Source organism: Hyperolius riggenbachi, chromosome 6 (assembly GCF_040937935.1).
Source record: "Hyperolius riggenbachi isolate aHypRig1 chromosome 6, aHypRig1.pri, whole genome shotgun sequence".
NCBI classification, from domain to species: Eukaryota; Metazoa; Chordata; class Amphibia; order Anura; family Hyperoliidae; genus Hyperolius; species Hyperolius riggenbachi.
In genome coordinates, this window is record NC_090651.1 from 308,660,667 (window position 1) to 308,683,401 (window position 22,735).

At 45.0% G+C, this 22,735-nt stretch overlaps 1 protein-coding gene across 1 annotated transcript in view; it reads right to left on the minus strand.

Annotated features, from left to right (window-relative positions):
• The window catches only part of GRWD1 (glutamate rich WD repeat containing 1), a 31,151-nt gene extending 18,369 nt beyond the window's left edge, over nt 1-12,782 (minus strand). Inside the window, exons 1-4 of the mRNA XM_068241302.1 lie at nt 12,534-12,782; nt 9,287-9,404; nt 6,925-7,099; nt 1,892-2,105 (exon numbers count right to left, since the gene is read on the minus strand). Coding sequence (XP_068097403.1) covers nt 1,892-2,105; nt 6,925-7,099; nt 9,287-9,404; nt 12,534-12,771 — 745 coding nt within the window. The 5' untranslated portion in view covers nt 12,772-12,782. The remainder of the gene's footprint in view (nt 1-1,891; nt 2,106-6,924; nt 7,100-9,286; nt 9,405-12,533) is intronic.
• Nucleotides 12,783-22,735: the final 9,953 nt, after the last annotated feature.

Genomic DNA, 22,735 nt, shown 5'->3' on the forward strand with positions numbered 1-22,735 from the left:
GTAGTTTGCTCATCCTAAGTTTTTACTATAACGGGGGGGGGGGGGGGGGGGGGGGATTTCTAGTTTTCTTGCATTGGTTGTAGCATTTTGTTTCAGGTCGGTGACCTTCCCCCCCCTAGCCTACTATGGCAGTTAGAGTAACATTAGTTACCTAGTTATGCTTGCTCGCATGTTTTGGTGTTGAAAATATCCAACTCAGTTTGTCAAACCATGGACTCCAGTTCCTCAAACATTGCTCCAACTCAGACTTAAAGGGAACCTAAACTGAGAAGGAGATGGATTTTTCCTTTTAGAATAATATCAGTTGCCTGACTCTCCTGCTGATCCTGTGTCTCTAATACTTTCAGCCACAGCACCTGAACAAGCATGCAGATCAGCTGCTCTGACTGAAGTCAGACTGCATTAGCTGCATACTTGTTACAGGTGTGTGATTCAGCCACTACTTCAGCCAAAGAGATCAGGACTGCCAGGCAACTGGTATTGTGCAAAAGGAAACATCCATACCTCTCTCTGTTTAGGTTCCCTTTAACAGCCCTGCAAATAACTAGGCTGTATTCCTTTTTTCTTTCTCTGCCTGAAGAGTTAAATATATCAAACACAAGTGACAGTTTCTGTCCAGTTGGCACCTGATGAACTAGAGCATAAACCTCACTGATAAGGAATTACAGCCATAGAACTCTTTCCTGGCAGAAAATGGCTTCTAAAAGCAGGAATGAGATACAAAGGGTCAATAGTTCATAGATATTAGTTCCGGCCTACTTCAATGTGTCCTTGAGTAGAGATATTAAAACAGTAAAAAAAAAAAGTAAGTAGATTTTAACCACTTCATCACTGAGGGGTTTACCCCTTGAGCACCAGAGCAATTTTCACCTTTCAGTGCTCCTTCCATTCATTCGTCTATAACTTTATCATTACTTATCACAATGAAATGAACTAAATCTTGTTCTTTTTTCGCCACCAATTAGGCTTTCTTTAGGTGGGACATTATGCCAAGAATTATTTTATTCTAAAATGTGTTTTAATGGAAAAAAAGGGAAAAATTTGGGAAATTTTTTTATTATTTTTCAGTTTTCGGCCTTTATAGTTTTTAAATAATGCATGCTACTGTTATTAAAACCCATGAAATGTATTTGCCCATTTGTCCCAGTTATAAAACAGTTTAAATTATGTCCCTATCACAATGTTTGGCGCCAATAATTTATTTGGAAATAAAGGTGCATTTTTTTCAGTTTTGTGTCCATCCCTAATTACAAGCCCGTAGTTTATAAAGTAACAGTGTTATACCCTCTTGACATAAATATTTAAAAAGTTCAGTCCCTAAGGTAACTATTTATGTATTTTTTTATTTATTTTTTTTTTAATTAAAAAAAAAAAAATGGGGCGTATGGGAGGTAATTAACAGTGAGTTTTTGTTTATGCGACCTGCAAGCGTCCAGGAAGTATGCTTGCAGGAAGTTCAGGGAGACTGGGCAACTTTTTTTTTCACAATGATCGTGCTGCTTCTCGTAGAAGCAGCTGATCATTGCGAGGGGCTTAGATCAACGAACGGGAAAGGTTTTTCCCGTTTATTGATCTCCAGGCGAGGGCGCGGACGAGCGAGCGGTGAGCGCACGCGAGCGCGGACAGTGGCGTCAGGTACGGATTTCTCCGTCCCTTGGTGGTAACAGGGTAGAAAAAGGGACGGAGAAATCCGTACCGCTGGGGGTAAAGTGGTTAATATAAAATACAACTGTGGGATAGCTAAAAGTCTTTTAGGATAGATTGCTCATCTCATCAGTTTATTTTCACCTTGGTATTCTTTTAAAGGAAAAGGTTTGCTTTGGAGTAGCTGAATGTGTTTGACAGTCTACCTGACATTAAATGCACTCTGATAAGGTTTCCTTTCTCCTACCTGCAGATTTTGTGGACCAATCCATGGCAAAGCCTTCAGTCATGTGACCAGAGAAGGAAAAGACTGGCTTGATTTTGTCTTGATCATCTTTCAGGAAAGCAGCCAGAGTCTGAGAGTCTGATACGGCTTCCAGCTGCTTCCGCAGGTCATAGATTTCCACCTGCCCCTTCTCTGACCACACTGCAGCCACCGGGGTGTCCAGCAGAGTAGAGACCTGTCGACAGAACAGACTGGTTCAAAGCTAGGAAGCAGTGCATAAATGGCAGCATTACAAAGTGGACTAACATGTCTGCAATGCTTCGTTTAATTTACATTTGTTAAGATAATCATAAAAGCAAAGCAAGGTTCCAACATGTATGTGCAGCAACCTGAACTGAGAACTTCCTCTCTGTTCTAAGGGCTTCACACTACAAGAGCTTTTTAAGCGCTACAGATTTTAAAAAGCTCTTGCTAATGCAATGCTATGGTTTTTCTTTTACAAAATCACATCACTCCAGTGTGAACACTCACATAGGATAACATTAGCCAGAGCTTTTAAAATCATAAAGCGCTTAGAAAAGCTCTTGTAGTGTGAAACAAGCCCTAAAAGATAAGCATCAGCATAATGACCTTTAAAGAAAAATGTTTGTTACAGCTGATACAAATCCTGCAATAAAGGGTTACTAAAGTGAGAAGAATATGGAGACTGCCATATTTATTTCCTTTTAAACAATACCAGTTGCCTAGCAGCCCTGTTGATCTATTTGGCTGCAGTAGTGCCTGAATCACACCAGAAACAAGTATGCGGCTAATCTGCCCAGATCTGACAATAACGTCAGAAACACCTGATCTGCTGCATGCTTGTTCAGGGGCTATGGCTAATAGTATTAGAGGCAGAGAATCGACATTACTACCAGGCAACTCATATTGCTAAAAAGGAAATAAATATGGCAGCCTGCATATCCCTCTCACTTCAGTTGTCCTTTAAATCTGCAGTATTTCTACTTCCTGCTTTCATGGAAGCAGACAGAACATCTTGTGTTTACAAATTAGCTGCGTTGCTAAGGCGCCAGCTGACACTGCCAAGAGATCAAATTAAAGTTGTTATTAGTTAAAGATAAGAGGATCAGACAGGCTAAACTCTCTAAATACATACAAGGTGCATTTCTCTCTGTTTTCCTTCTGTCCTGAGCAAGAGTTCAGGTCCACTTTAGGGTGGCCATACATTACTTGATCTGTTACTAGATCGACCATTAGACAGATCTGTCTCTGAATCTGATCAGAGAGCAGGGGTGCAGCTTGGCCCAGGCAAACCAAGCAGGCACTTGGGGGGCCTCCCATACTGCAAGGGCCACTCTGTCTGTCTGACCACCGCTGCCTCCCCGTCACTCACACACAAACCTCAGATCAGCAGCAAGGTGAAAAGAGGGGAGAGCGGCGCAGTGAACACAAAGTACACCTCAGATGCCAATGTGATGTCATGGTTCATTTTCTGCATTCGAAGCGTACCTCTCCTCTCTGGGTCTGCTGACCTGCAGTTCTGTGAGTGATGGGGATGAGGAAGCAACAGGAAGCTACATATTCCCACAGACATCAATGCCTCATAGTGGGCGGGACACACCTATGGCTACCTAAAGTGGGGGTGGCTACCTATACTAGGGACACACTAGGTGCACCATTGTATACTAATACTGGAGGGCCACCTATTTTTTTTTCTGGGTGGACAGACACCTTTGGCCATCTACTGTATTATGGGAAAAAAAGGCCTCTGACTGAGGGGAGGAGGGGTGGGGGTGACAGGCCGCAAATTATGTGCAGTTTGGGGACACAAAAACCTTAGCAGCACTCCTGGGGGAGAGATCTACTGCTTGCCCACCTAGCGCCACCGCTGCTGCCCCCCCAGGTGTGTATCTGTGTTGGCATATTTACAATTACAGACATTCTAGTTAAGGTCAAAACTGATCCTCCTTGGTAAACTTTAGATTTAAAAATTAGAGTGTTTCAGTGTTGGGGCTTAGAGGAGGACTCTGATGTGTCTGCATTACGTACAGCCTGTCATTTTGCTAAGTTCCAAGGCACTAAATTACATTTCTGAAACCCTTTCTAGAGATTTACAAGAAAGTGAATCCCGAGTGTCAGGAGAAATCTGACTGTCACAAAATAAGCCTGGATGTGTCAGAACTCAGGAGTCGCAGGGGATAAAGTATTTAGGTTTTGTTGTGTAATCTTCATGGAATTTATTCATGAGCTGCATCTGAATGGTAAACAGCATTACGCAATTCTACTTGCTTAGCAAACTCACAGAAAACTCTGCTTTTATCACTGTATTTTAGCATTTAAATAACAAGAAAAGTACAGACTAGTAATTGTGTCAGTAAATGCAGCATAACAGCATTAGTGCCAAGAGACAATGGTCTTACTGGAGGTGGCAATTTAATAAAAGTGGCCATACACATCCATTTTTCCTGTTGATATCCAACATATGCGATCACTGCTCAGATCTGCTAGAAATCAATGCCCCAACTGCTGCCCTGATTTACTTTCAGCCGAAATCCATCAAATTGGTCGATCACACTGGATAGACGATATCACGCGATGGGCCGTAGTGTTGCACTGCATCGAACAGTGCTAAGCTGCGAATCGGTAGATTTCTATTAAATTTCACGCCGATTCTCCCTAAATACAGTTACAGTAGTTATCACTATCCTAGTGAATCTATTGAAAATCGACCAAACCGCTGCGTTGCACGGTTTCATAGACCCTAAAACAAGCAAGCATGCATGCAGATGTTTCTGACTGAAGTTTTACTGAATTAGCTGTATGCTTGTTTCAGGCGTGTGATTCAGACACTACTGCAGCCAAAAAGATTAGCAGGATGCAATTGGTATTACTTAAAAGGAAATAAATATGGCAGCCACCACATACCTCTCCCATCGGGTTCACTTTAATGTTACAATAGAATGTTACTAAGACACAATCTTCTATTGCACTAAGCTGCAATGCCTTGAGCCCCCCCCCCCCCCAAAAAAAAATCCTCCCTTGCAACTATGACTATGGTACCCCATATGTCAAAGGGAATTAAACACCCTTTTCTCCTTGGAATTTCTCCTGGTTTCTAATAGCCATGTTTCCCGCTCCCCTTCTAGCTGTTCTTATTAACAGAAGTCACGGATGCTATCTTCACACCTTCCCTCTGGATAAACTCTTTGAAGCTGCCCCCTCTGATGAAAGGTATTGGGTATTGTTTACTTCTTGATAATGCGTGGCATAAAACAATTAGCTGCTTGAAACCTCTACTGGTCCTGCAGGCCCACTGAATTAGGCTAATAAAACCTCTGCTAATGTTTAATGTAAAAAGAAAAAAACGGTAAAAAAAATTTTTTCTCTTAATAATGAGACACTATGGCCTCTATTCATAAAGCATTCCCGCATGCGGTAATGCTCAAATCAGCGCTGCGTAATATGTTGGTGCTTTATAAATACAATAAATAGAAACAGCTGACTTTACCGACCATTTAGCAAAGTGTCAATTCATAAAAGCTGTTTCCGCATGAAAAGCTGACATTACTGAGCAGTGCGGGGAAATTACCGCCTTGTGCGGTGATTATCTCAACACATGTCACTAATGTCAATTCATAAAGATTAGAGCAAGCGGAATTGGGACAGAGAATACCGGCTGTTTAGAAAAGGAGATAAGCCAGCGGATAACAGCCAAGCGGCGCGACGGATCGGCGGCGATCGGAGGTTACACGCAGCTAGCAAAGTGCTAGCTGCGTGTAACAAAAAAAAAATTATGCAAATCGGCCCAGCGGGGCCTGAGCGGTGCCTCCCGGCGGCATAGCCCGACCTCAGCTCGGGCTTACCGCCAGGGAGGTTGAAAAAAAAATGCACATCTAAAGGGAAGTTGGGGCTGCCTTCGTTTATTGTAACTGTCTCTGCACAGAGAAAATGTATCAACTCAGGCAGCACTGCCAGTTTAGTGCGGGAATTCCCCGACCTTTTATCGCAAGTGTAAACATTTTTATGAATTAGCACACAAAAGTCTAAAATACCGTTGCTGTATTTTCCCTCCAATATTTTTTTTACTGCAAAAATGTTATGAAAACAGCCCGTTGTTGGCATGCATTTTAAAGAGACAATGCTATCTGCACACAGAGGCTGGGTCTGCCTATACAGCCCAGCCTCTGTTGCTATACAGTTCCTCCCTAAGTTCCTTCTGTGCTCTGCTGTCCCCCATAAATCACAGCCGCGCTGTCGACACGCAGCGTGTCGCAGCTGGCTGTGTTTACCTGTGTAGTGTCAGTCTGCTGCTCCCCCTGCCTCCTGCATAGCTCTGGTCCCCGCCCGCATCCCTTCCCTCCCCGTTGATTGGAGGGAAGGGACGCGGGCAGGGACCGGAGCTATGCAGGGGTTGGGGGGGGGTTCTGGAAGAGAGCGGCGAGAGTGAAAGCTGCAGATCTAAACACAGCCCGCTGCGTGTCAACAGCGCAGCTGTGATTTATGGGGGCCAGCAGAGCACAGGGGGAACCTAGGGGGAACTGTATAGCAACAGAGGCTGGGCTGTATAGGCAGATCCAGCCTCTGTGTGCAGATAGCATTGTCAGAAGCCCACCTCGGGTTCTCTTTCATGTGCTATTGAGATGCCCTGGGTGCTAAAAATGTTGTTCTTTTCATTTTAAAGGACTTCACAATTTGCCCTCGGCTTGTGCAAGTTGTTTACTGCTTTTAACAGCAGCTCCTGCTAACAGCGGTGACCTAGTGCTGGACCAGGATGCCTGTTCTCTGTATCAAACACAAGCAGATGACTATATAAAGAGGGCTGCTGAGTTATAGAAGAGGGACCTGGAAAAGCACATGACTCAGTTTTAAGACATATATATTTAAAAAAAAAAAGGAAGGAAGATGCCTTGAACCCCTATACAGACCCTTATCTGATCTAATAAAAATGCAGTGGTCTCTTTGCTTGGTAAATGGTATAAAGCACCCAGTGTCAGTAGTCAGTTTTTCATCACTGCAGGTGAACAAAGGAAGCAGAAAAGCTAACTGCAATTTACCCGAACACGGTTAATGCCTCCATAGTGTGGAACCATTGCCAACTCCAACTGAGGTTTCTTCTCCTCTTCATCTTCCTCATCTTCGCTCTCACTGCTCTCCGAATCAGACCCTTCCTTCTTTTCTTTCTTCTCTTTGCTTGTACGATGCAGGTTGTGCATCTTCATTACCAGCAACCTGAAGAACACATTTACCTTCATCAGAATTAAAGCGTACATGAAGTGACACGAGGCAAACATAGGTACATATAGAGCTAGCCCTACTAAGAAAAAGTCTTAAAAAGTGACCCCAAGACGAGCGTTCTTGAAGATTTTTTACTTACCTGGGGCTTCCTCCAGCCCCATAAGCATGGATGCATCCCTCGCCGTCCTCCTGCAGTCCTTCATCAAGCTGCTATCAGCCCCCGGTATTCGGCTCAGTCGGGTCCAGTCTGACTCAGTGTTGTCAGCCGGAAGTCTTCTGTGCTTGCGCAGAAGTCCCCCTGCTGACGTCACTTAGCTGAATACCGGAATTAATTGCCGGTTAACAGAGGACTGCAGGAAGACGGCGAGGGACGCATCTGTGCTTATGGGGCTGGAGGAAGACTCGGGTAAGTAAAAATCTTTAACAACGCTTGTCTCTGGTACAAGTTAAAAAAAAAAAAAAAAAAGTGTTACGTATGCAAAATAGCTTGCTAAACAGCTTATCCAATTAAGGCTCTTTCCAGAAAAGGAAATAGAAGCCGAAATCGTATTGCATTTGTTGGGGAGAAGGCAGGTAAAGTTATTATATTTCTGACACCAAAAGATCTGGCTTATGATGCCCATACATGGTACAATAATTAAAAAAAAAAAAGTGGTTTTCCTGTTTATTCAACCAAAGAATGTTTTTTTTCTATCAAGAAAAAGGAATGATTATACCGTTTTTTTTTTTCAGTAAAAATCCAATCAGACATGTTGGAAAAATCTCCATATTCGAGCTAACGGAATAATTGAATAAAAATATCTAATCGAAAATTGTACCATGTATGGGCACCATTAGATTTGATTGGCCAGTTTTTCACCTTTCATGTAGAATGAAGGCCAACAGATTTTGAATATTATGATAAAACAGATTGTGTAGGTAGTTTTTTTACTACATAAAAGAGATAAAATTGGTCACTCACTGGCCAATAAAAATTGGACGTGTGTACCAGTTTTTAAAACTCGTACACACACTAGATGGAACTCAACCGTTCAAGGTCGTGTCAGCCAAGAATCTAGCATGTGTACAGCAGCCCAGTACACATACTAGATCAGGCATTGGCAAACTTGGCCCTCCAGCTGTTAAGGAACTACAAGTCCCACAATGCATTGCAGGAGTCTTACGGCCACAGTCATGACTCATAAAGGCAAATGCATTGTGGAACTTGTAGTTCCTTAACAGCTGGAGGGCCAAGTTTGCCCATGCCTGTGCTAGATACATCGCCAGAGTGGTGGATCGTCTCAGGGGAACACATTATTCCCCTCCTTACCTCACCCACTCCATCATGCATTGCACTCTCCCTCCTCCCATCTACAGAGACAGTATGAGATGCTCTGGTATACCAGACCAATGCATCTGTACAATGTTCATTCCCCAGTGTTGCCATGCGCTGATCCTGACAGGCAACACTAACTGAAGGCGTTTTACATTCTTTAGTAACTACTACTTACTGGTAATAACTATAGCACAATAAAACTCATTATACAGGTGTTTAATGTTTAAAGTGAAAGTAAAGCAATCATTTCTGTTCAGCTTTACAAATTTCTCAGATGAATACAGCTCCACACTAAAAGAAACATAGTCTGTCAGGACTGGGAGTGTCAGAGCTTCCTGTCAGCCACAAACATTTGTGCAGCATCGATATGTTTATAGCACCCTTTTAACAAATGCATGAGTCTCATGGTACTAATGCAAACCTCTTCTAATTTCAATATAAGGCCACTTTTCTATGGGAGGCTAAACTGCGTGCTTGTCAGGCAGTTTAGACTTCCGGCCACAAGCACCTTTGAGGCTACATTTACATGCAGCTGAATGGCAGTTTGGTAAGACTGCATGTATCATGTCAGACAGGCGGCTGAGTTACCCGGCAGCCGAACACAGTCTCGCATCGCGTCTGAAGAGGGCAACCCCCATGCTCAGATGCAACTTTATTGGGGGGGGGGGGCTGCTTCCTGTTCAGGCGGTGGATGGACTATGGTAGGCATTAGATTGTGAGCTCTTCTGATGGACAGTTAGTGACTTGACTATACACACTGTAAGAGGGCTACAGAAGATGTAAACGCTACATAAATACACATTCTTTATAATACATAATGACATGCCAATGTTATTAAACCAAGAACTATCACAGCACCATATTACCTGTTGGCTTGCGCAGTGTCAGCCTGAGTACCAGCACAAAGGAACATAGTCAGAGGGTAATCTGAACGATTGTCTCCTAAGCTGTCCTGAATGACATCAAAACTTAAACATGGTGCTCCTGAAAACAAAAAAAAAAGTTTGAGGTTACCAGAAAAGAATGACAAAGTACATGTACAAGTACATGACTACACCTGCGCAGGATGCAAGCCAAAATCTACGCGACCAGGGCTGTCAACTTAAGTTGGCGGTGAAGAAACTGAGCCGTGGCGAGGGACCGGAGGATTTTTGAGGACCGGCAGGGGACAAGATGACTTCAGGGGGCTGGATAAGTCCCAGGTAAGTGAATCTATTGTAAAACTTATTTCAGGTTTACTTTAAAGTAAACCAGAGACCTGCAAATGTGAAGATTTTGTTTACTTACCCGGGGCTTCCCTCAGCCCCATAAGCACGGATATGTCCCTCGCCGTCCTCCGTTTAGGAGCAATCATCCCCGGCAACTGGCTCAGTCGCGCCAGTCCGGGTCTACTGCCACGCATGCGCAGAAAACCCAGACTGGACCTGACTGAGCCAGTTTTCAAGGATAATTGCAGATGAACGGAGGATGGTGAGGAACGCATCTGTGCTTATGGGGCTGGAGGAAGCCCCGGGTAAGTAAAACATTTTTACATTTGCAGGTCTCTAGTCTACTTTAGGATACCCAGCAGAGAACTACATAGAGATAATTCAGCTAACATGATTGGGTGGATGACACCATCTCACACTGTTAGGTATCCAATTGGTTGTAGTAAACTACGCCCACACTATTTAGCCAATCACAACGCCTTGTGCGGTAAGATGGTACACGATTGGAGAACTGTTCCCTATGAGGTTTTCTGCTGGATCCCCTAAACTAGACTAGCGCCAACTTAAAAGTTCACCTAAAACAAAGAAAGCAAGAGGATTTTTAATTACCAAAGCTTCTTCCATCCCCCTGTATTCTGTCAGCTCCCTCAGTGTCCTCAATCTTCTCTGCTGTACTGCTTTCTCCCTTGTTAAAGTCCACGACTAACTGAGTCGCAGGCTACCGTGCGTGTGCTGGCCCTGTTGTGTGACTCCTCGTTTGTTTCTATGGCCATGTAGAACACTCCTAGCCAATTGAGAGCGACCGAGGAAGCATGTGGACCAGCACATGCAGAGTAGCCCGCAGACCTGGCCGGATCACAGACTTTAAATTAAAGCAACACAGCAGATCAAAGCAGGAGGACATCATGGGAGCTAACAGACTACAGAGAGCAGGAAGAAACACAGGTAAGTAAAAATCCTCCTGTTCCCTTAAAGTGAACCTTAAAGGAATACTATCGATTCACATATTTTTTTCAATTGACACAGGAATTGTTTGGGAAGTGCTGCTAAGTACTGGTGTATACATTTTAGTAGCAACTTTGTTTACTGTTATCAAAATACATTCAAACTTTACTGACACCAAAACTGACCGCTGACTGAGCCATGAGGAGAGGGGTAATTCCCCTCACACTTGATCAATTAACTCTATGTGTAGCTCTGTGTGTGACAGAGAAGAGAGCTCCCAACAGCTGCAGCTCCTGTGTCCTGTGTTTCTGACTGACCTGTCTGAAGAGAGTAGAGGAAATGTAACTAATTGTCACAGCTTTTTCATACTGTTTTTGCTTTCAGAGTTTGATATTTGCTTTCTGTAGTCTGATATGCAACTCTGGCTGCGCATTGAAGCAGACACCCCTTCTGCAATTGATTTGTCCCAATATAGCTAAATCCTTCCCTCCAATAAATTACAGCTTTTGCCTTTGATATTTAACATGAAAAGTAGGAAAATGTTTACACAGCTACTTAGACATTATTTGCACACTGTCATTTTAGAACACTTGCGTATCGATAGTATTCCTTTAAGTCAAAAAAAAAAAAAAAAAAAAAGTTTTACTCACGTGGGGCTTCCCTCAGCCCCCTGCAGCTGTCCGATGCCCTCGCAGCCTCGCTCCAATCCTTCTGTCCCCACCGGCGGCTACTTCCGGTTTCGGCAACAGGCACCAACAGGCTGGGAACACGAGTGATTCATCGCGTTCCGGCCACAATAGCACCCTCTATACTGCTATTGTGGCCTTCCTTGCCGCAATAGCAGTATAGTGGGCGCTATTGTGACCGGGAACGCGAAGAATCACTCGCGTTCCCAGCCTGTCGCCGAAACCGGAAGTAGCCGCCGGCGGGGACAGGAGGATCGGAGCAAGGCTGTGAGGGCACAGGACAGCTGCAGGGGGCTGAGGGAAGCCCCAGGTGAGTAAAACTTTTTTTTTTTACTTAAGGTTCACTTTAAGCCTTATCTACACGGTACAATTTTCCATCAGATCGAATCTATTACACAGATCTATTAGATAATTTCTAACCGCTCCAATCAGATTGCAATAGATTTTGGGTACTTATCAAAGAAAAATCTATTGCAAAATTGATCTGAAACAATTTGGACATCTACACACGATGCAATTTCTTATTAGATCTATCTAATAGATCTATCTATCTGATGGAAAATTGTATCGTGCAGATAAGGCTTAAAGGGAACCAGAGAGGATGCAATATACATACCTGGGGCTTCCTCCAGCCCCATACGCACGGATCGCTCCCACACCGCCGTCCTCCGCTGCCTAAATCCACCGCCACCGGGTCCCGTCATTGCCGCGAGTCGGCAAGTCGGCCAGCGGACGCGGCCATTCTCCGCATCACAGTGTGCTCTCCCCATACAGATACGCATGTGGCTGCTTACTGCGCAGCCGCATGCGTACATGTATGGAGGGAGCCCCTGTGATGCGGACAATTGGCCGCGTCCGCCGGAAGTGACGGGCCCGGTACCGGCGGATCCAGGAAGCTGAGGACGGCGGCGTGGGAGCGATTCAGGCTTATGGGGCTGGAAGAAGCCCCAGGTATGTATAAAATCTTTTTCTTTTTTCACCCCCCCTTTCTCTCTGGTTCCCTTTAAGTCTCAGGTACACTTTAAGTAAACCAAAAGTACCCACATCAGGTGGTACAAAAGCACAATAAGACAGAAATCATACACCTGGATGATGATCTTTGTACAGTATTAAGAAATAAAGTTAAAACAAAAGAGAACTTTACTGCAATCAATGTTCCCACTCGAGAACAAATCTTCAACAAACTTCCTCTAGAAGTCAGGATCCGCTGATCAATGCTGCATCTTAATGGTTAAGTTATACGTCTGTTTTGGTATTTTGTCATCAGTGGGTACCTGTCTGTGCCTGGTGATAGATTATATAGGCTTCATGATCCATGACCAGCTCCTCTCCTTCCTTCAGCGGCTCCACCCCCGGCATGTAGACTCTCTGCGGACCTTCGTCCTTCTCTTCCTCCTCGTCTTCCTCCATAATGTCATCTCCATCCTCCTCCTCTTCACTCTCCGTCCCCTCCATGTCCTCATCTGCCTCCTGTTCAGAGCCTCTCCATGTGGATTCCTCGTTGTCTGCCATGTTGGAAAAAGGAAGACGTCATTTCCGCTAGCTTCAATTACTGGCATGCACATCTGCGCCGGGTTTTTTTTTTCTCTACAATCTTTATTAGCTAGCAATAGCATCAGTGGCTTGCGGGTAATGATGTGAGACTGGGATCTGTCCTAAAGCAGCCCAAATACAGCGCTATTCCGTTGTCTGCTTTAGTATTTTATTAATCAGATCGAGATTAAATGGCAGGATGTTTGCAGATTATGTTTGCTGGTGGGAAGCATAAAAGCAGCATTTTTTTTAGCATTAAAAGAAAGTTTTTCTCTTTTTAGCCTAAAAATATTAAAGGATAGGTCAGAGGGAAAAAAATAAGATCTACTAATACCTGGGGCTTCCTACAGCCCCTGGCAGCCGATCTGTCCCTCGCCACAGCTCCGTTGTCCGTTGCCGCTGCGCGCTTGCGCAGGCGCAGAAGATGACAACCTGGCGAGGTGGACAGCGGACGTGCGGCGAGGGACACATTAGCTGCCAGGTGCTGGAGGAAGTTCCAGGTAAGTGGACCTTGCTTTTTTCCCCCCTTGATTCACAAAATAGTGATAACTGAGTAATCACGCCTAAAAGCTTTGCACATGCAAACGTGCGTGCAAGCCACTTTGCACGCATGTTGCACGTGCAAAGTTTTAGCGCTCACGCTTTTGAGCGTGTACGGCGTTACGCCATACGCATGATAAGGCCCCGTTCCCACTGCACGCCTTTCCAGCCGCGCTTTGGAAACGCGTGCAGGTGGCTGACACGCACGACATCAGACAGTGCATAGAGTGCACTGTCTGATGTTCACACTGCATGCGTTCATGACCTGTGTGGTCCGAGAACGCATGCCGCACGCATTTTTTGCCAAAACGCGTGGCTGTCCCATTCACTTTTCAGTGATGGGATCAGCCACGCAACGCATACAAACATGGATGGCGTGCGCTCGTACGCGTCGCGTTCCGCATGCGTGCCCGTCCGCGTTTGTAATGTGAACGGGGCCTAAGTCCGCTTTGCACGCGAAAACGAAGGGGCTTCACGTGCTAACCTATTAGAGCGTATGCGTAGCACGCCCGTGCTAAGCTGGTTTGCATGCGATATGAGTAATCACGGTTTAGTGAATCAAGCCCCATATGTGCTGCTGTGTGCATTGTCGGCAGTGCATATGGTGTGTGATCAGCAAAAACAACAGAAGTGCATAGAGAGCACTTCTGATTTTCATACTATGGGCTTGATTCACAAAAGCGTGATAACCGGTATCACAGCAGTTATCACGCGAGCTGCCGGGTGCAAAGCTTTTTGCGCGAACAACGTTACTTTACGTGATCGTGCGAAGGTTATTGCGTGATCACGTGCGCTTTTCACGTGAAGCGTGCACATGATCGCGCGATAGCCTTCGCTTATCACATGAAGTAACACTGTTCGGGTGCAAAGCTTTGCGCGTGGCAGCTCGCGTGATAACTGCTGTGATACCAGTTATCACGCTTTTGTGAATCAAGTCCTATGGGCTTGATTCACAGAAGCGTGCTAACACATAGCACGCCTGTGAAAAGTAGCTCTGCACGTGTTATCATGCACGTAAAACTTTACGTGCGTAAACTAATGACTTCGCGTGAAGTCAATAGTTTGTGCGTGTAAAGTTTTGCGTGCATTACATTGCATGCAAACCAGCTTAGCACAGGCATGCTGCGCATACACTCTAATAGGTTAGCACGCGAAGCGCCATAGTTTTCATGTGCAAAGCGGACTTATCACGCGTATGGCGTAACGCCGTACGCTCGTAAAAGTTAATGCGCGAGTGCTAAAACTTTGCACGTGCTACACTCGCACAAAATGGCTTGCACACATGTTTGCATGTGCAAAGCTTTTAGGCGTGATAACTCAGTTATCACTGTTTTGTGAATCAATCCCTATGGCCTAGTGCACACCAAAAACCGCTAGCAGATCCGCAAAATGCTAGCAGATTTTGAATTGCTTTTTCTTATTTTTCTGCAGCGTTTCAGGTAGCGTTTTGCGGTTTTGTGTAGCGGTTTTGGTATAGTAGATTTCATGTATTGTTACAGTAAAGCTGTTACTGAACAGCTACTGTAACAAAAAACGCCTGGCAAACCGCTCTGAAGTGCCGTTTTTCAGAGCGGTTTGCGGTTTTCCTATACTTAACATTGAGGCAGAAACGCATCCGCAATCCAAAATCTGCAGCAGCCCGGGAGTATGCGTTTCTGCAAAACGCCTCCCGCTCTGGTGTGCACCAGCCCATTGAAATACATTACCCTAGCGGATCCGCACCCACAAGCGGATCGCAAACCGCAGCGGAAACGCTCCGGTGTGCACTAGGCCTATGTGTGCTGTGCAGCAGTGTATTATTACACTACTGTATGCATTTTTGGCAAAGTTCATTGCTGATCTCGTTCACTTAAATGATTGAGATCAGCAGAGCAATCCATGGCAATGCAGATAGTGTGTGCTTGTGTTCTGAATGCATTGCCACTTGTTTTGGGTAATATGAATGAGGCCTTACTAAACAGGAAAAGGTAAGAGTCGAACTCAGATTGCTTGTGTCAGAGACAGAGTCCTTAACCATTCCACTATTCAGCAATCTGAAAGTGAGAGTGAAAAAGTATGTTCATTGACATTTGGCATCTAAGTAAGGTGCTGTAGGCCTCATTTTTACTATATGTATTATTGTAGTTGTTTTATCAGGCAGAAATGTTAGGCTCAATTGATTGACAATCATTAGAAGTAGCCCTTGTTGTCATTTTTTTTTATTATTTTACATGTTTTTGTTTGAATCATGTTTAATGCAAGTCAAGGGAAATGTGGTAAAATTGGGCTTGATTCACTAACCAGTGTGTTACGGTGGTGCTCTGTTGACCACTCCACTGAGGTGAAAGAAACCCTTAGGGCCCGTTCAGATCACAAATGCGGATGGCCATGCGTGCGGAACGCATGCGGACCGCAACGCGTACGAACGCATGGCCATCCGCGTTTGTGTGCGTTGCGTGGCTGATCCCATCATTGAAAAGTGAATGGGACAGCCACGCGTTTTAGCAAAATCTGCGTGCAGCATGCGTTCCCGGACCGCACAGGTCCGGAACGCATGCAGTGTGAACATCAGACATTGCACTCTATGCAATGTCTGATGTCGTGCGTATCGGCCACCTGCACGTGTTTCCAAAACGCGGCTGGAAACGCGTGCAGTGTGAACGGGCCCTTAGGCTATCATTCATGAACAGGCTGTCGGTAAAGAGAATCAGTGCGGGAAAACACCGCTGGCGGATTTTTAGACTTCTGGGTGGGCATTCATAAAGATGTATCCGTGTGCGGAAGCAGTGCGGAGATTCCCCGAGCTAAGCTGGCGGTAGACAGGCGGTAGGCTTGCGGAGACACGGAAGCTGCCGAGTTGATACATTTCTCCGTGTTACGCTCTGCTGCAGCTGCCTGGGAGGTCTGTGTGTCTCCATTCATTTACATTGATATCGCCACATCAGAGGGAGCGGAACTTCCCGACCTCACACCGCTTGCGGTGATCTTTATGAATGAACATTTTGCTACATTTGTACCGATAATCACCGCACAAGGCGGTGATTTATCACTCAGCTCGGTAGTGTCATTTTTCCATGCGGAAAGAGGCTTTATGAATGCTGACTTTGCCGAGTGGTCGGTAAAGTCAGCTGTTTTAAGCATTTCCGCATGCGGAAATGCTTTATGAATGATAGCCATTGATTGCAGAATCTAAGTGCCCACGGGTGTTCACCAGAGCACCCCACAAGGGACGATGGACTTTCAGCTGCCTATAACAGTATAAGATAAAATTTAAGTGTGCCCCATCTGGGTTGGAACCAGTGTTTTGGTTGGGTCGTCAGGATGGAGGTTGCCTGCGTGTGCCATGCCCCGTTCCGTATGGGTTGGACCCAGTGTTTTGGTTGGGTCGTAAGGATGGAGGTTGCCAGACCCAGATACATTGGTCAGATTTTTCCAACGATACAACTAATGAAAAACAAAAATTCTATTTTTAATATAAAAAATTGGCAAGGCTGTGGAGTTGGTAAAAAAAATCATCTGACTCAGATTATGAAACCTCCAACTCCAGGTACCTAAAATTGCTTTGACTCCTCCACTCCACAGCCCTGTGACCATTGCCAGCAATTTTTGGAGAGTGCAAGCTTTTTTGCACTTACCAGAAGTAACATGATTTTAAATGTGAGATCCGGAGTGATCACAGTTTGGATCTGCAGCCATTACCCCCAAAATGCTGGATACAGCTCCACTGCAAGTGGAATCACGATGGCTACGCTGCAAGTGGAACCACCTCCATAGGGTTCCACTGTCACAGCACTTTCCTGATCTTCCAGCAATCAGGCAAGCCCTGCCCTTTGTGATGCATACTGTTTGATGTGATGTTCAGGCGCAGAACATTTATATTGCACTTTTCATCTTGCGGACTCAAAGCACCAGAGCTGCAGCCACTAGGACACGCTCTATAGGCAGTAGCAGTGTTAGGGAGTCTTGCCCAAGGTCTCCTACTGAATACATGCTGGCTTACTGAACAGGCAGAGCTGACTGAGATTCAAACCCAGGTCACCTGTGTCACAGGCAGAGGACTCAACCATTACACTATCCATTACACTGCTACTGTGTACAATGCTGCAGAAAAAGCCAGTGCTATATAAAAGCATAGTAATAACTTTCATCTCAGAAAATCTTTGGTTATTTCTATCTTCTATCTTCCTTTAAAATATGAGCAGTGTAATAGGATGTCACGTATACTGCAGATCACCTCTGTGATGGTGAGAATTACAACCTAGCAACACTTAATTCTGCCGTTGAAGCTAATAATCTCATCCCTGCAATGGATTGCACCTCTCAGCAGCTGATTATGTTGGTGAGTCACCTTAGCATCCACAGCTCATTCTGTTTGCTGCTGTGTAAGGTGTGATAGAGTGCAATGCGCGGTGCCTCTCTACCTTCCTAAGAGCAAACAATTATTACCTCATTTAGTTTAAATGTCACATGAAAAGAACAAGTAATAAACCTACAGGAAATGTGTTTAACAGGCTATTTGTGATGTGCAGCAAGTCACGTTTTCATTCATCTGTAACACAAAAAAAGTTCTAATTTAAATGGCCTACTGATAGTACAAGACTCAGCACAGCAGGATGCCTGGTCCACTTTGCTCTGCATAAGGGGAGCAGAGATTCTTTGAAACCAAAATTCTCTGTTATTTAGGCGTCCAGTGAAAAATGGCGCCGGCAAAATAATGGCGCCCCCTTCTGCCCGATATATGTTTAAAACGATATTTATCGTTTTAAAGGTTAAAATAGTGCAGACCTTTTGAACGAAATTTATCGTTTTAAAACTTTTTTTTGTCCTGCCTGAACGATATTTATCGTTTTAACCCCTGCTTTGCTGCTGTTTGGAAAATATCTCCCAGCCAGCTTTAATGTTTAATAGCAAAGCCCTTTAAAAGCTAAAAACACCAAATTTGCAGGGAATGTTAAGAAGAAAATTGTGAACAAGAGGAAAAAATTTTTTTCAAAAAGACCTTATAGTTTTTGAGAAAATTGATTTTGAATATTCTTCTTCTGACCGTGGGAAAATTAAACGCCCGCCGACTTTAGCGGTTAATAGCAAAGCCCCTTTAAATGCCAGAAACACCAAATGCGTAGGGAATGTTAAAGGGAAGGTCCAAGCAAAAAAAAAAAATGAGTTTCACTTACCTGGGGCTTCTACCAGCCCCATGCAGCCATCCTGTGCCCTCGTAGTCACTCACTGCTGCTCCAGTCCCCCGCTGGCAGCTTTCTGACCTCGGAGGTCAGGGCCGAATTGCGTACATTTTTACACATTACCACTAGTGCAGAAACATTAACACGTACATTTTTACGCGTTAGTGGTGCGTTAGTGGTGCAACACGTAAATTTTTGTTCCTGCACTAGCTGGAATGCGTAAAAATGTATGCAATGTGGCCCTGACCTCTGAGGTCAGAAAGCTGCCAGCGGGGGACTGGAGCAGCAGTGAGTGACTACGAGGGCACAGGATGGCTACATGGGGCTGGTAGAAGCCCCAGGTAAGTGAAACTTTTTTTGCTTGGACCTTCCCTTTAAGAAGAATAGTGGGAACACGAAGAAAAAAAAATTGTTCAAAAAGACCTTATAGTTTTTGAGAAAATCGATTTTAAATCTTCAAAGAGGAAAATGTATCTATTTAAATCGCGCAATGACATTTCCGTGGAAACAATTCCCGCCGACTTTAGCAGTTAATAGCAAAGTCCCCTTAAATCCTAGCAACACCAAATTTGCAGGATATGTTAAAAAGATACTGGGAAACATTATTTAAAAAAAAAAATTGAAAAATTTTATTTTTATTTTTATTTTATTTTTGGGATATGTTAAGAGTGTGGGAATTTTTTTTTGAAAAAAACGACGTGGGGTCCCCCCTCCCGAGCCTCTATAACCCCTTGTCCCCCATGCAGGCTGGGATAGCCAGAATGCGGAGCCCCGGCCGACTGGGGCTTCGCACCCTGAGCTATACCAGCCCGCATGGTCCATGGTATGGGGGGGTTTCGGGGGGGAGGGGCGGCCAAGCATTCCCCTCCCCCCGGAGCCCTTGTCCAGTCCATGGACAAGGGGCTCTTTCCCACCTCCGGTGCCCCAGGAGGAGGTGGGAGCGACGACTCCCTGGGGGGGGGGGTGTTCATGGTGGCATCTGGGAGTCACCTTTAAGAAGGGGAACCCAGATGCCTGCCCCCCTCCCAGGAGAAATGAGTATAGGGGTGCAGAGTACCCCTTACCCATTTCCATAAAGGGTTAAATGAAATAAAAACGCAACAACGAGAAAAGTCCTTTAATGTTCTAAATTAACCAGAAATACTTACCTGTACCTTTAAGAAAAAATTGCCACGCCAATTAGGTCCCACAACAGTATCCTCCATCTTGCGATCTTCAGAAATACTTACCTGTACCTTTAAGAAAAAATTCCCACTCCATTATCCTCGGAAAAAGTCCCGCGCTATAATCTGTTATGTCCCACGACGACAGTATCCTCTGTCTTGCGATCTTCAGAGATACTTACCTGTACCTTTTAAGAAAAAAATCCCACGTCAATTAGGTCCCACGACAGTATCCTCTATCTTGCGACCTTTTGGTAAATGTTGATTGAAGATCTCCGTCGCCACACACGCCGCCTCCGCCGCACTGCTCTCAGCTATACTAAGTATAGCTAAGAGCAAAAATCATCTTTAAATTTTAGCTCCAATGGTCCCCATTGGTTCCTTAACAGACTATGTATCCAATCCAAGTATTGTGTGGGCATTTCAGGAGTTCAAAAAAGCACAGAGGCATTCAATACTTGGATTGGATACAGCTTTTTTGAACTCCTGTATAGCCTGAGGAAGCGGTGCTGTGGCCCGCGAAACGCGTTTCATCTTTAGGAGTTACACTGTTTAATAAATGCATTCTACTCTACCTCAGAGTCTTGTTGTCCACTGCTAGAGGGAGGTAAGTCCACCTTACCTTCCCTCTTTTTACTGTTTTTAAGTAATAGTGTTTTTACTCTTTTTGGCGCCTCTGTTCTATCTGCGTTTGATACATATTACTTATCCACCCTTGGTGGAGGGGTACACCCCCTTTTTTTCCCTATCTACAGAGAGCGACTTTTATACCCGAGTGGGGTCGGGTACCAATTCTCCCCACCTGCCTTTCAAGTGGTTGCCTGCTGGTGACCCTTTTTTGTGAGTATAATTCTGCACGAACTATCTAGACAGATTTTCTCTGTTAAAACTATATTGCACTATTGGGCTCTCGGTGCCCTGTTTTTTCTTTTGTTTTATAAGTCACGACAGTGTTCAGTACCTCACCTTTATCAAAATGAATGAGGCATGGATCCCAGAGGGCTACTGCCTGCCCGAAGACTAAGTCAGTCCCCACACACAGCATCTCTGCCTGCAGGCCGCTTGCCTTCTCCGCCACCACCAACAGGGTCCAGGACTCCAGGTGGATTCCTGAATTTTTGCCGCTGTACTAATTTTTCTGGTGCGTGTACATGCCTGCCTAATTTTTCTGGCTGCAGTGCAGTTGCAACAACAAAACAAAAGGCATGTACATGTGCCCATTCCCCTTCGTTATCATTACCTTGCCGTGGTGAAGGGGCTTGCATATCACAATGAAGAAATGACCGCCGGCTATATGAGTGTCTCAGGGGGTGGCACACAAAAGATAATAAGGTCATTGCTTCATTGTGGACAGACCAAATTTGATCAGCTGGACAGTCACTGTTGTTCTAGCATTGAGCTACCACAGCCCGGCGACCATATGGGCTTGAAAACTGCCACGGCCTGCACTCTCGCCATGGTGCGCACCAGTCCAGCATGGCCGTCAGTACGCAAACAGCTGTTTGTGGAGCGTTACACAGTGAGTTTGGTGTGTCAGTGTGAAGCAGAACTCTAATTATACTCCCTGATTGATGTATACACATGCAAGATGTTTTAAAGCACTTTAAGCCTGCAATTTAGCATGCAATCTGATTTCTGCCCTTAAAACGCTGCTTTGCGTCAAATCCAGATTTTTCCCCGGGACTTTTGGTGTGTATCCCACTCCGCCATGCCCCCCTCCAGGTGTTAGACCCCTTGAAACATCTTTTCCATCACTTTTGTGGCCAGCATAAGTGTTTCTAGTTTTCAAAGTTCACCTCCCCATTGTAGTCTATTGCGGTTCGCGAAAGTTCGCGCGAACCAAACTTTTGTGGAAGTTCGCGAACCGAAAATCAGAGGTTTGGGCCATCTCTACTCGTGAATAAAATGCATTTTAAATCACCAGCAAATACAAAAATACTCAAAATACCGTAATTCTGATAGTAGTTTTCAACTATTTTTTTGGGTACTTTTTCAGTTGCAAAATGCTGAAAAGTTAGTTTAAATACAAGATGAAAAATTATCTCTTAGGAGAAAACTCAGGGAAAAAAGTGAATTGCATATGCACCCAGGTGTTGCTGTATTTCTGCTCACTTATGCTAGGTACACACAATGCTTTTTTCGGTCGATTTTCCGTCTGATCGAGTCTCCGCTCGATTTTCTGCTCGATTTTCCGCTCAATTCTCTTATCTTTTCTTATCAATTTCCATTCACTTCTATGAGAAATTAAAAAAAAAAACGATTGGAAATAATATCGGACATGACGGAATTTATCTATCGAACCATCTATCTGCCGAAAAAACGTATGGTGTGTACCTAGCATTAGAAACCCACAACAAACAAACATTCTGATGCGTTGCTCCTTGCCATCTTGCTTGTATACTTGCTGTCTTCTATCTTGATTGAACAGACGCTGCTAGCAGCATCCATCCTCTTGGCGCTCTGGCAGTCAACTGATGACTTGGTACGGACAGAGCATTGAAATCCAGGAGTCCCAGATAAAGTTTCGACTATTGATTGAGCATAAGGTCCACACATGAGGTTGGAAGGGATTTGCCCAGCAGTGTGACAGAGAACTGTAAAGGTGGCCATACACTGGTCGATTTGCCATCAGATTCGACCAACAGATAGATCCCTCTCTGATCGAATCTGATCAGAGAGGGATCGTATGGCTACCTTTACTGCAAACAGATTGTGAACCGATTTCAGCCTGAAACCGTTCACAATCTGTTGTGGTGGTGCTGCTGCCGCCGCTCCCCCCGCCGCCGCATACATTACCTGCTCCGCCGGCTCGACTGCCCCCGGTCACCGCTGCACTGTCTCCGCTCTGGTCTCCAGGTCCGGCATGCTTTACTTCTTCCTGCCCGGCAGGAAGTTTAAACAGTAGAGCGCCCTCTACTGTTTAAACTTCCTGCCGGGCTAGAAGAAGTGAAGCATGCCGAAGACCAGACCAGCGCGGAGACGGAGCAGCGGTGACCGGGGGCAATCGTGCCGGCGGAGCAGGTAATGTATGCGGACTATTGCGTCGGTCGTCGGGTACTCGAACGCCACTAGCGACACACT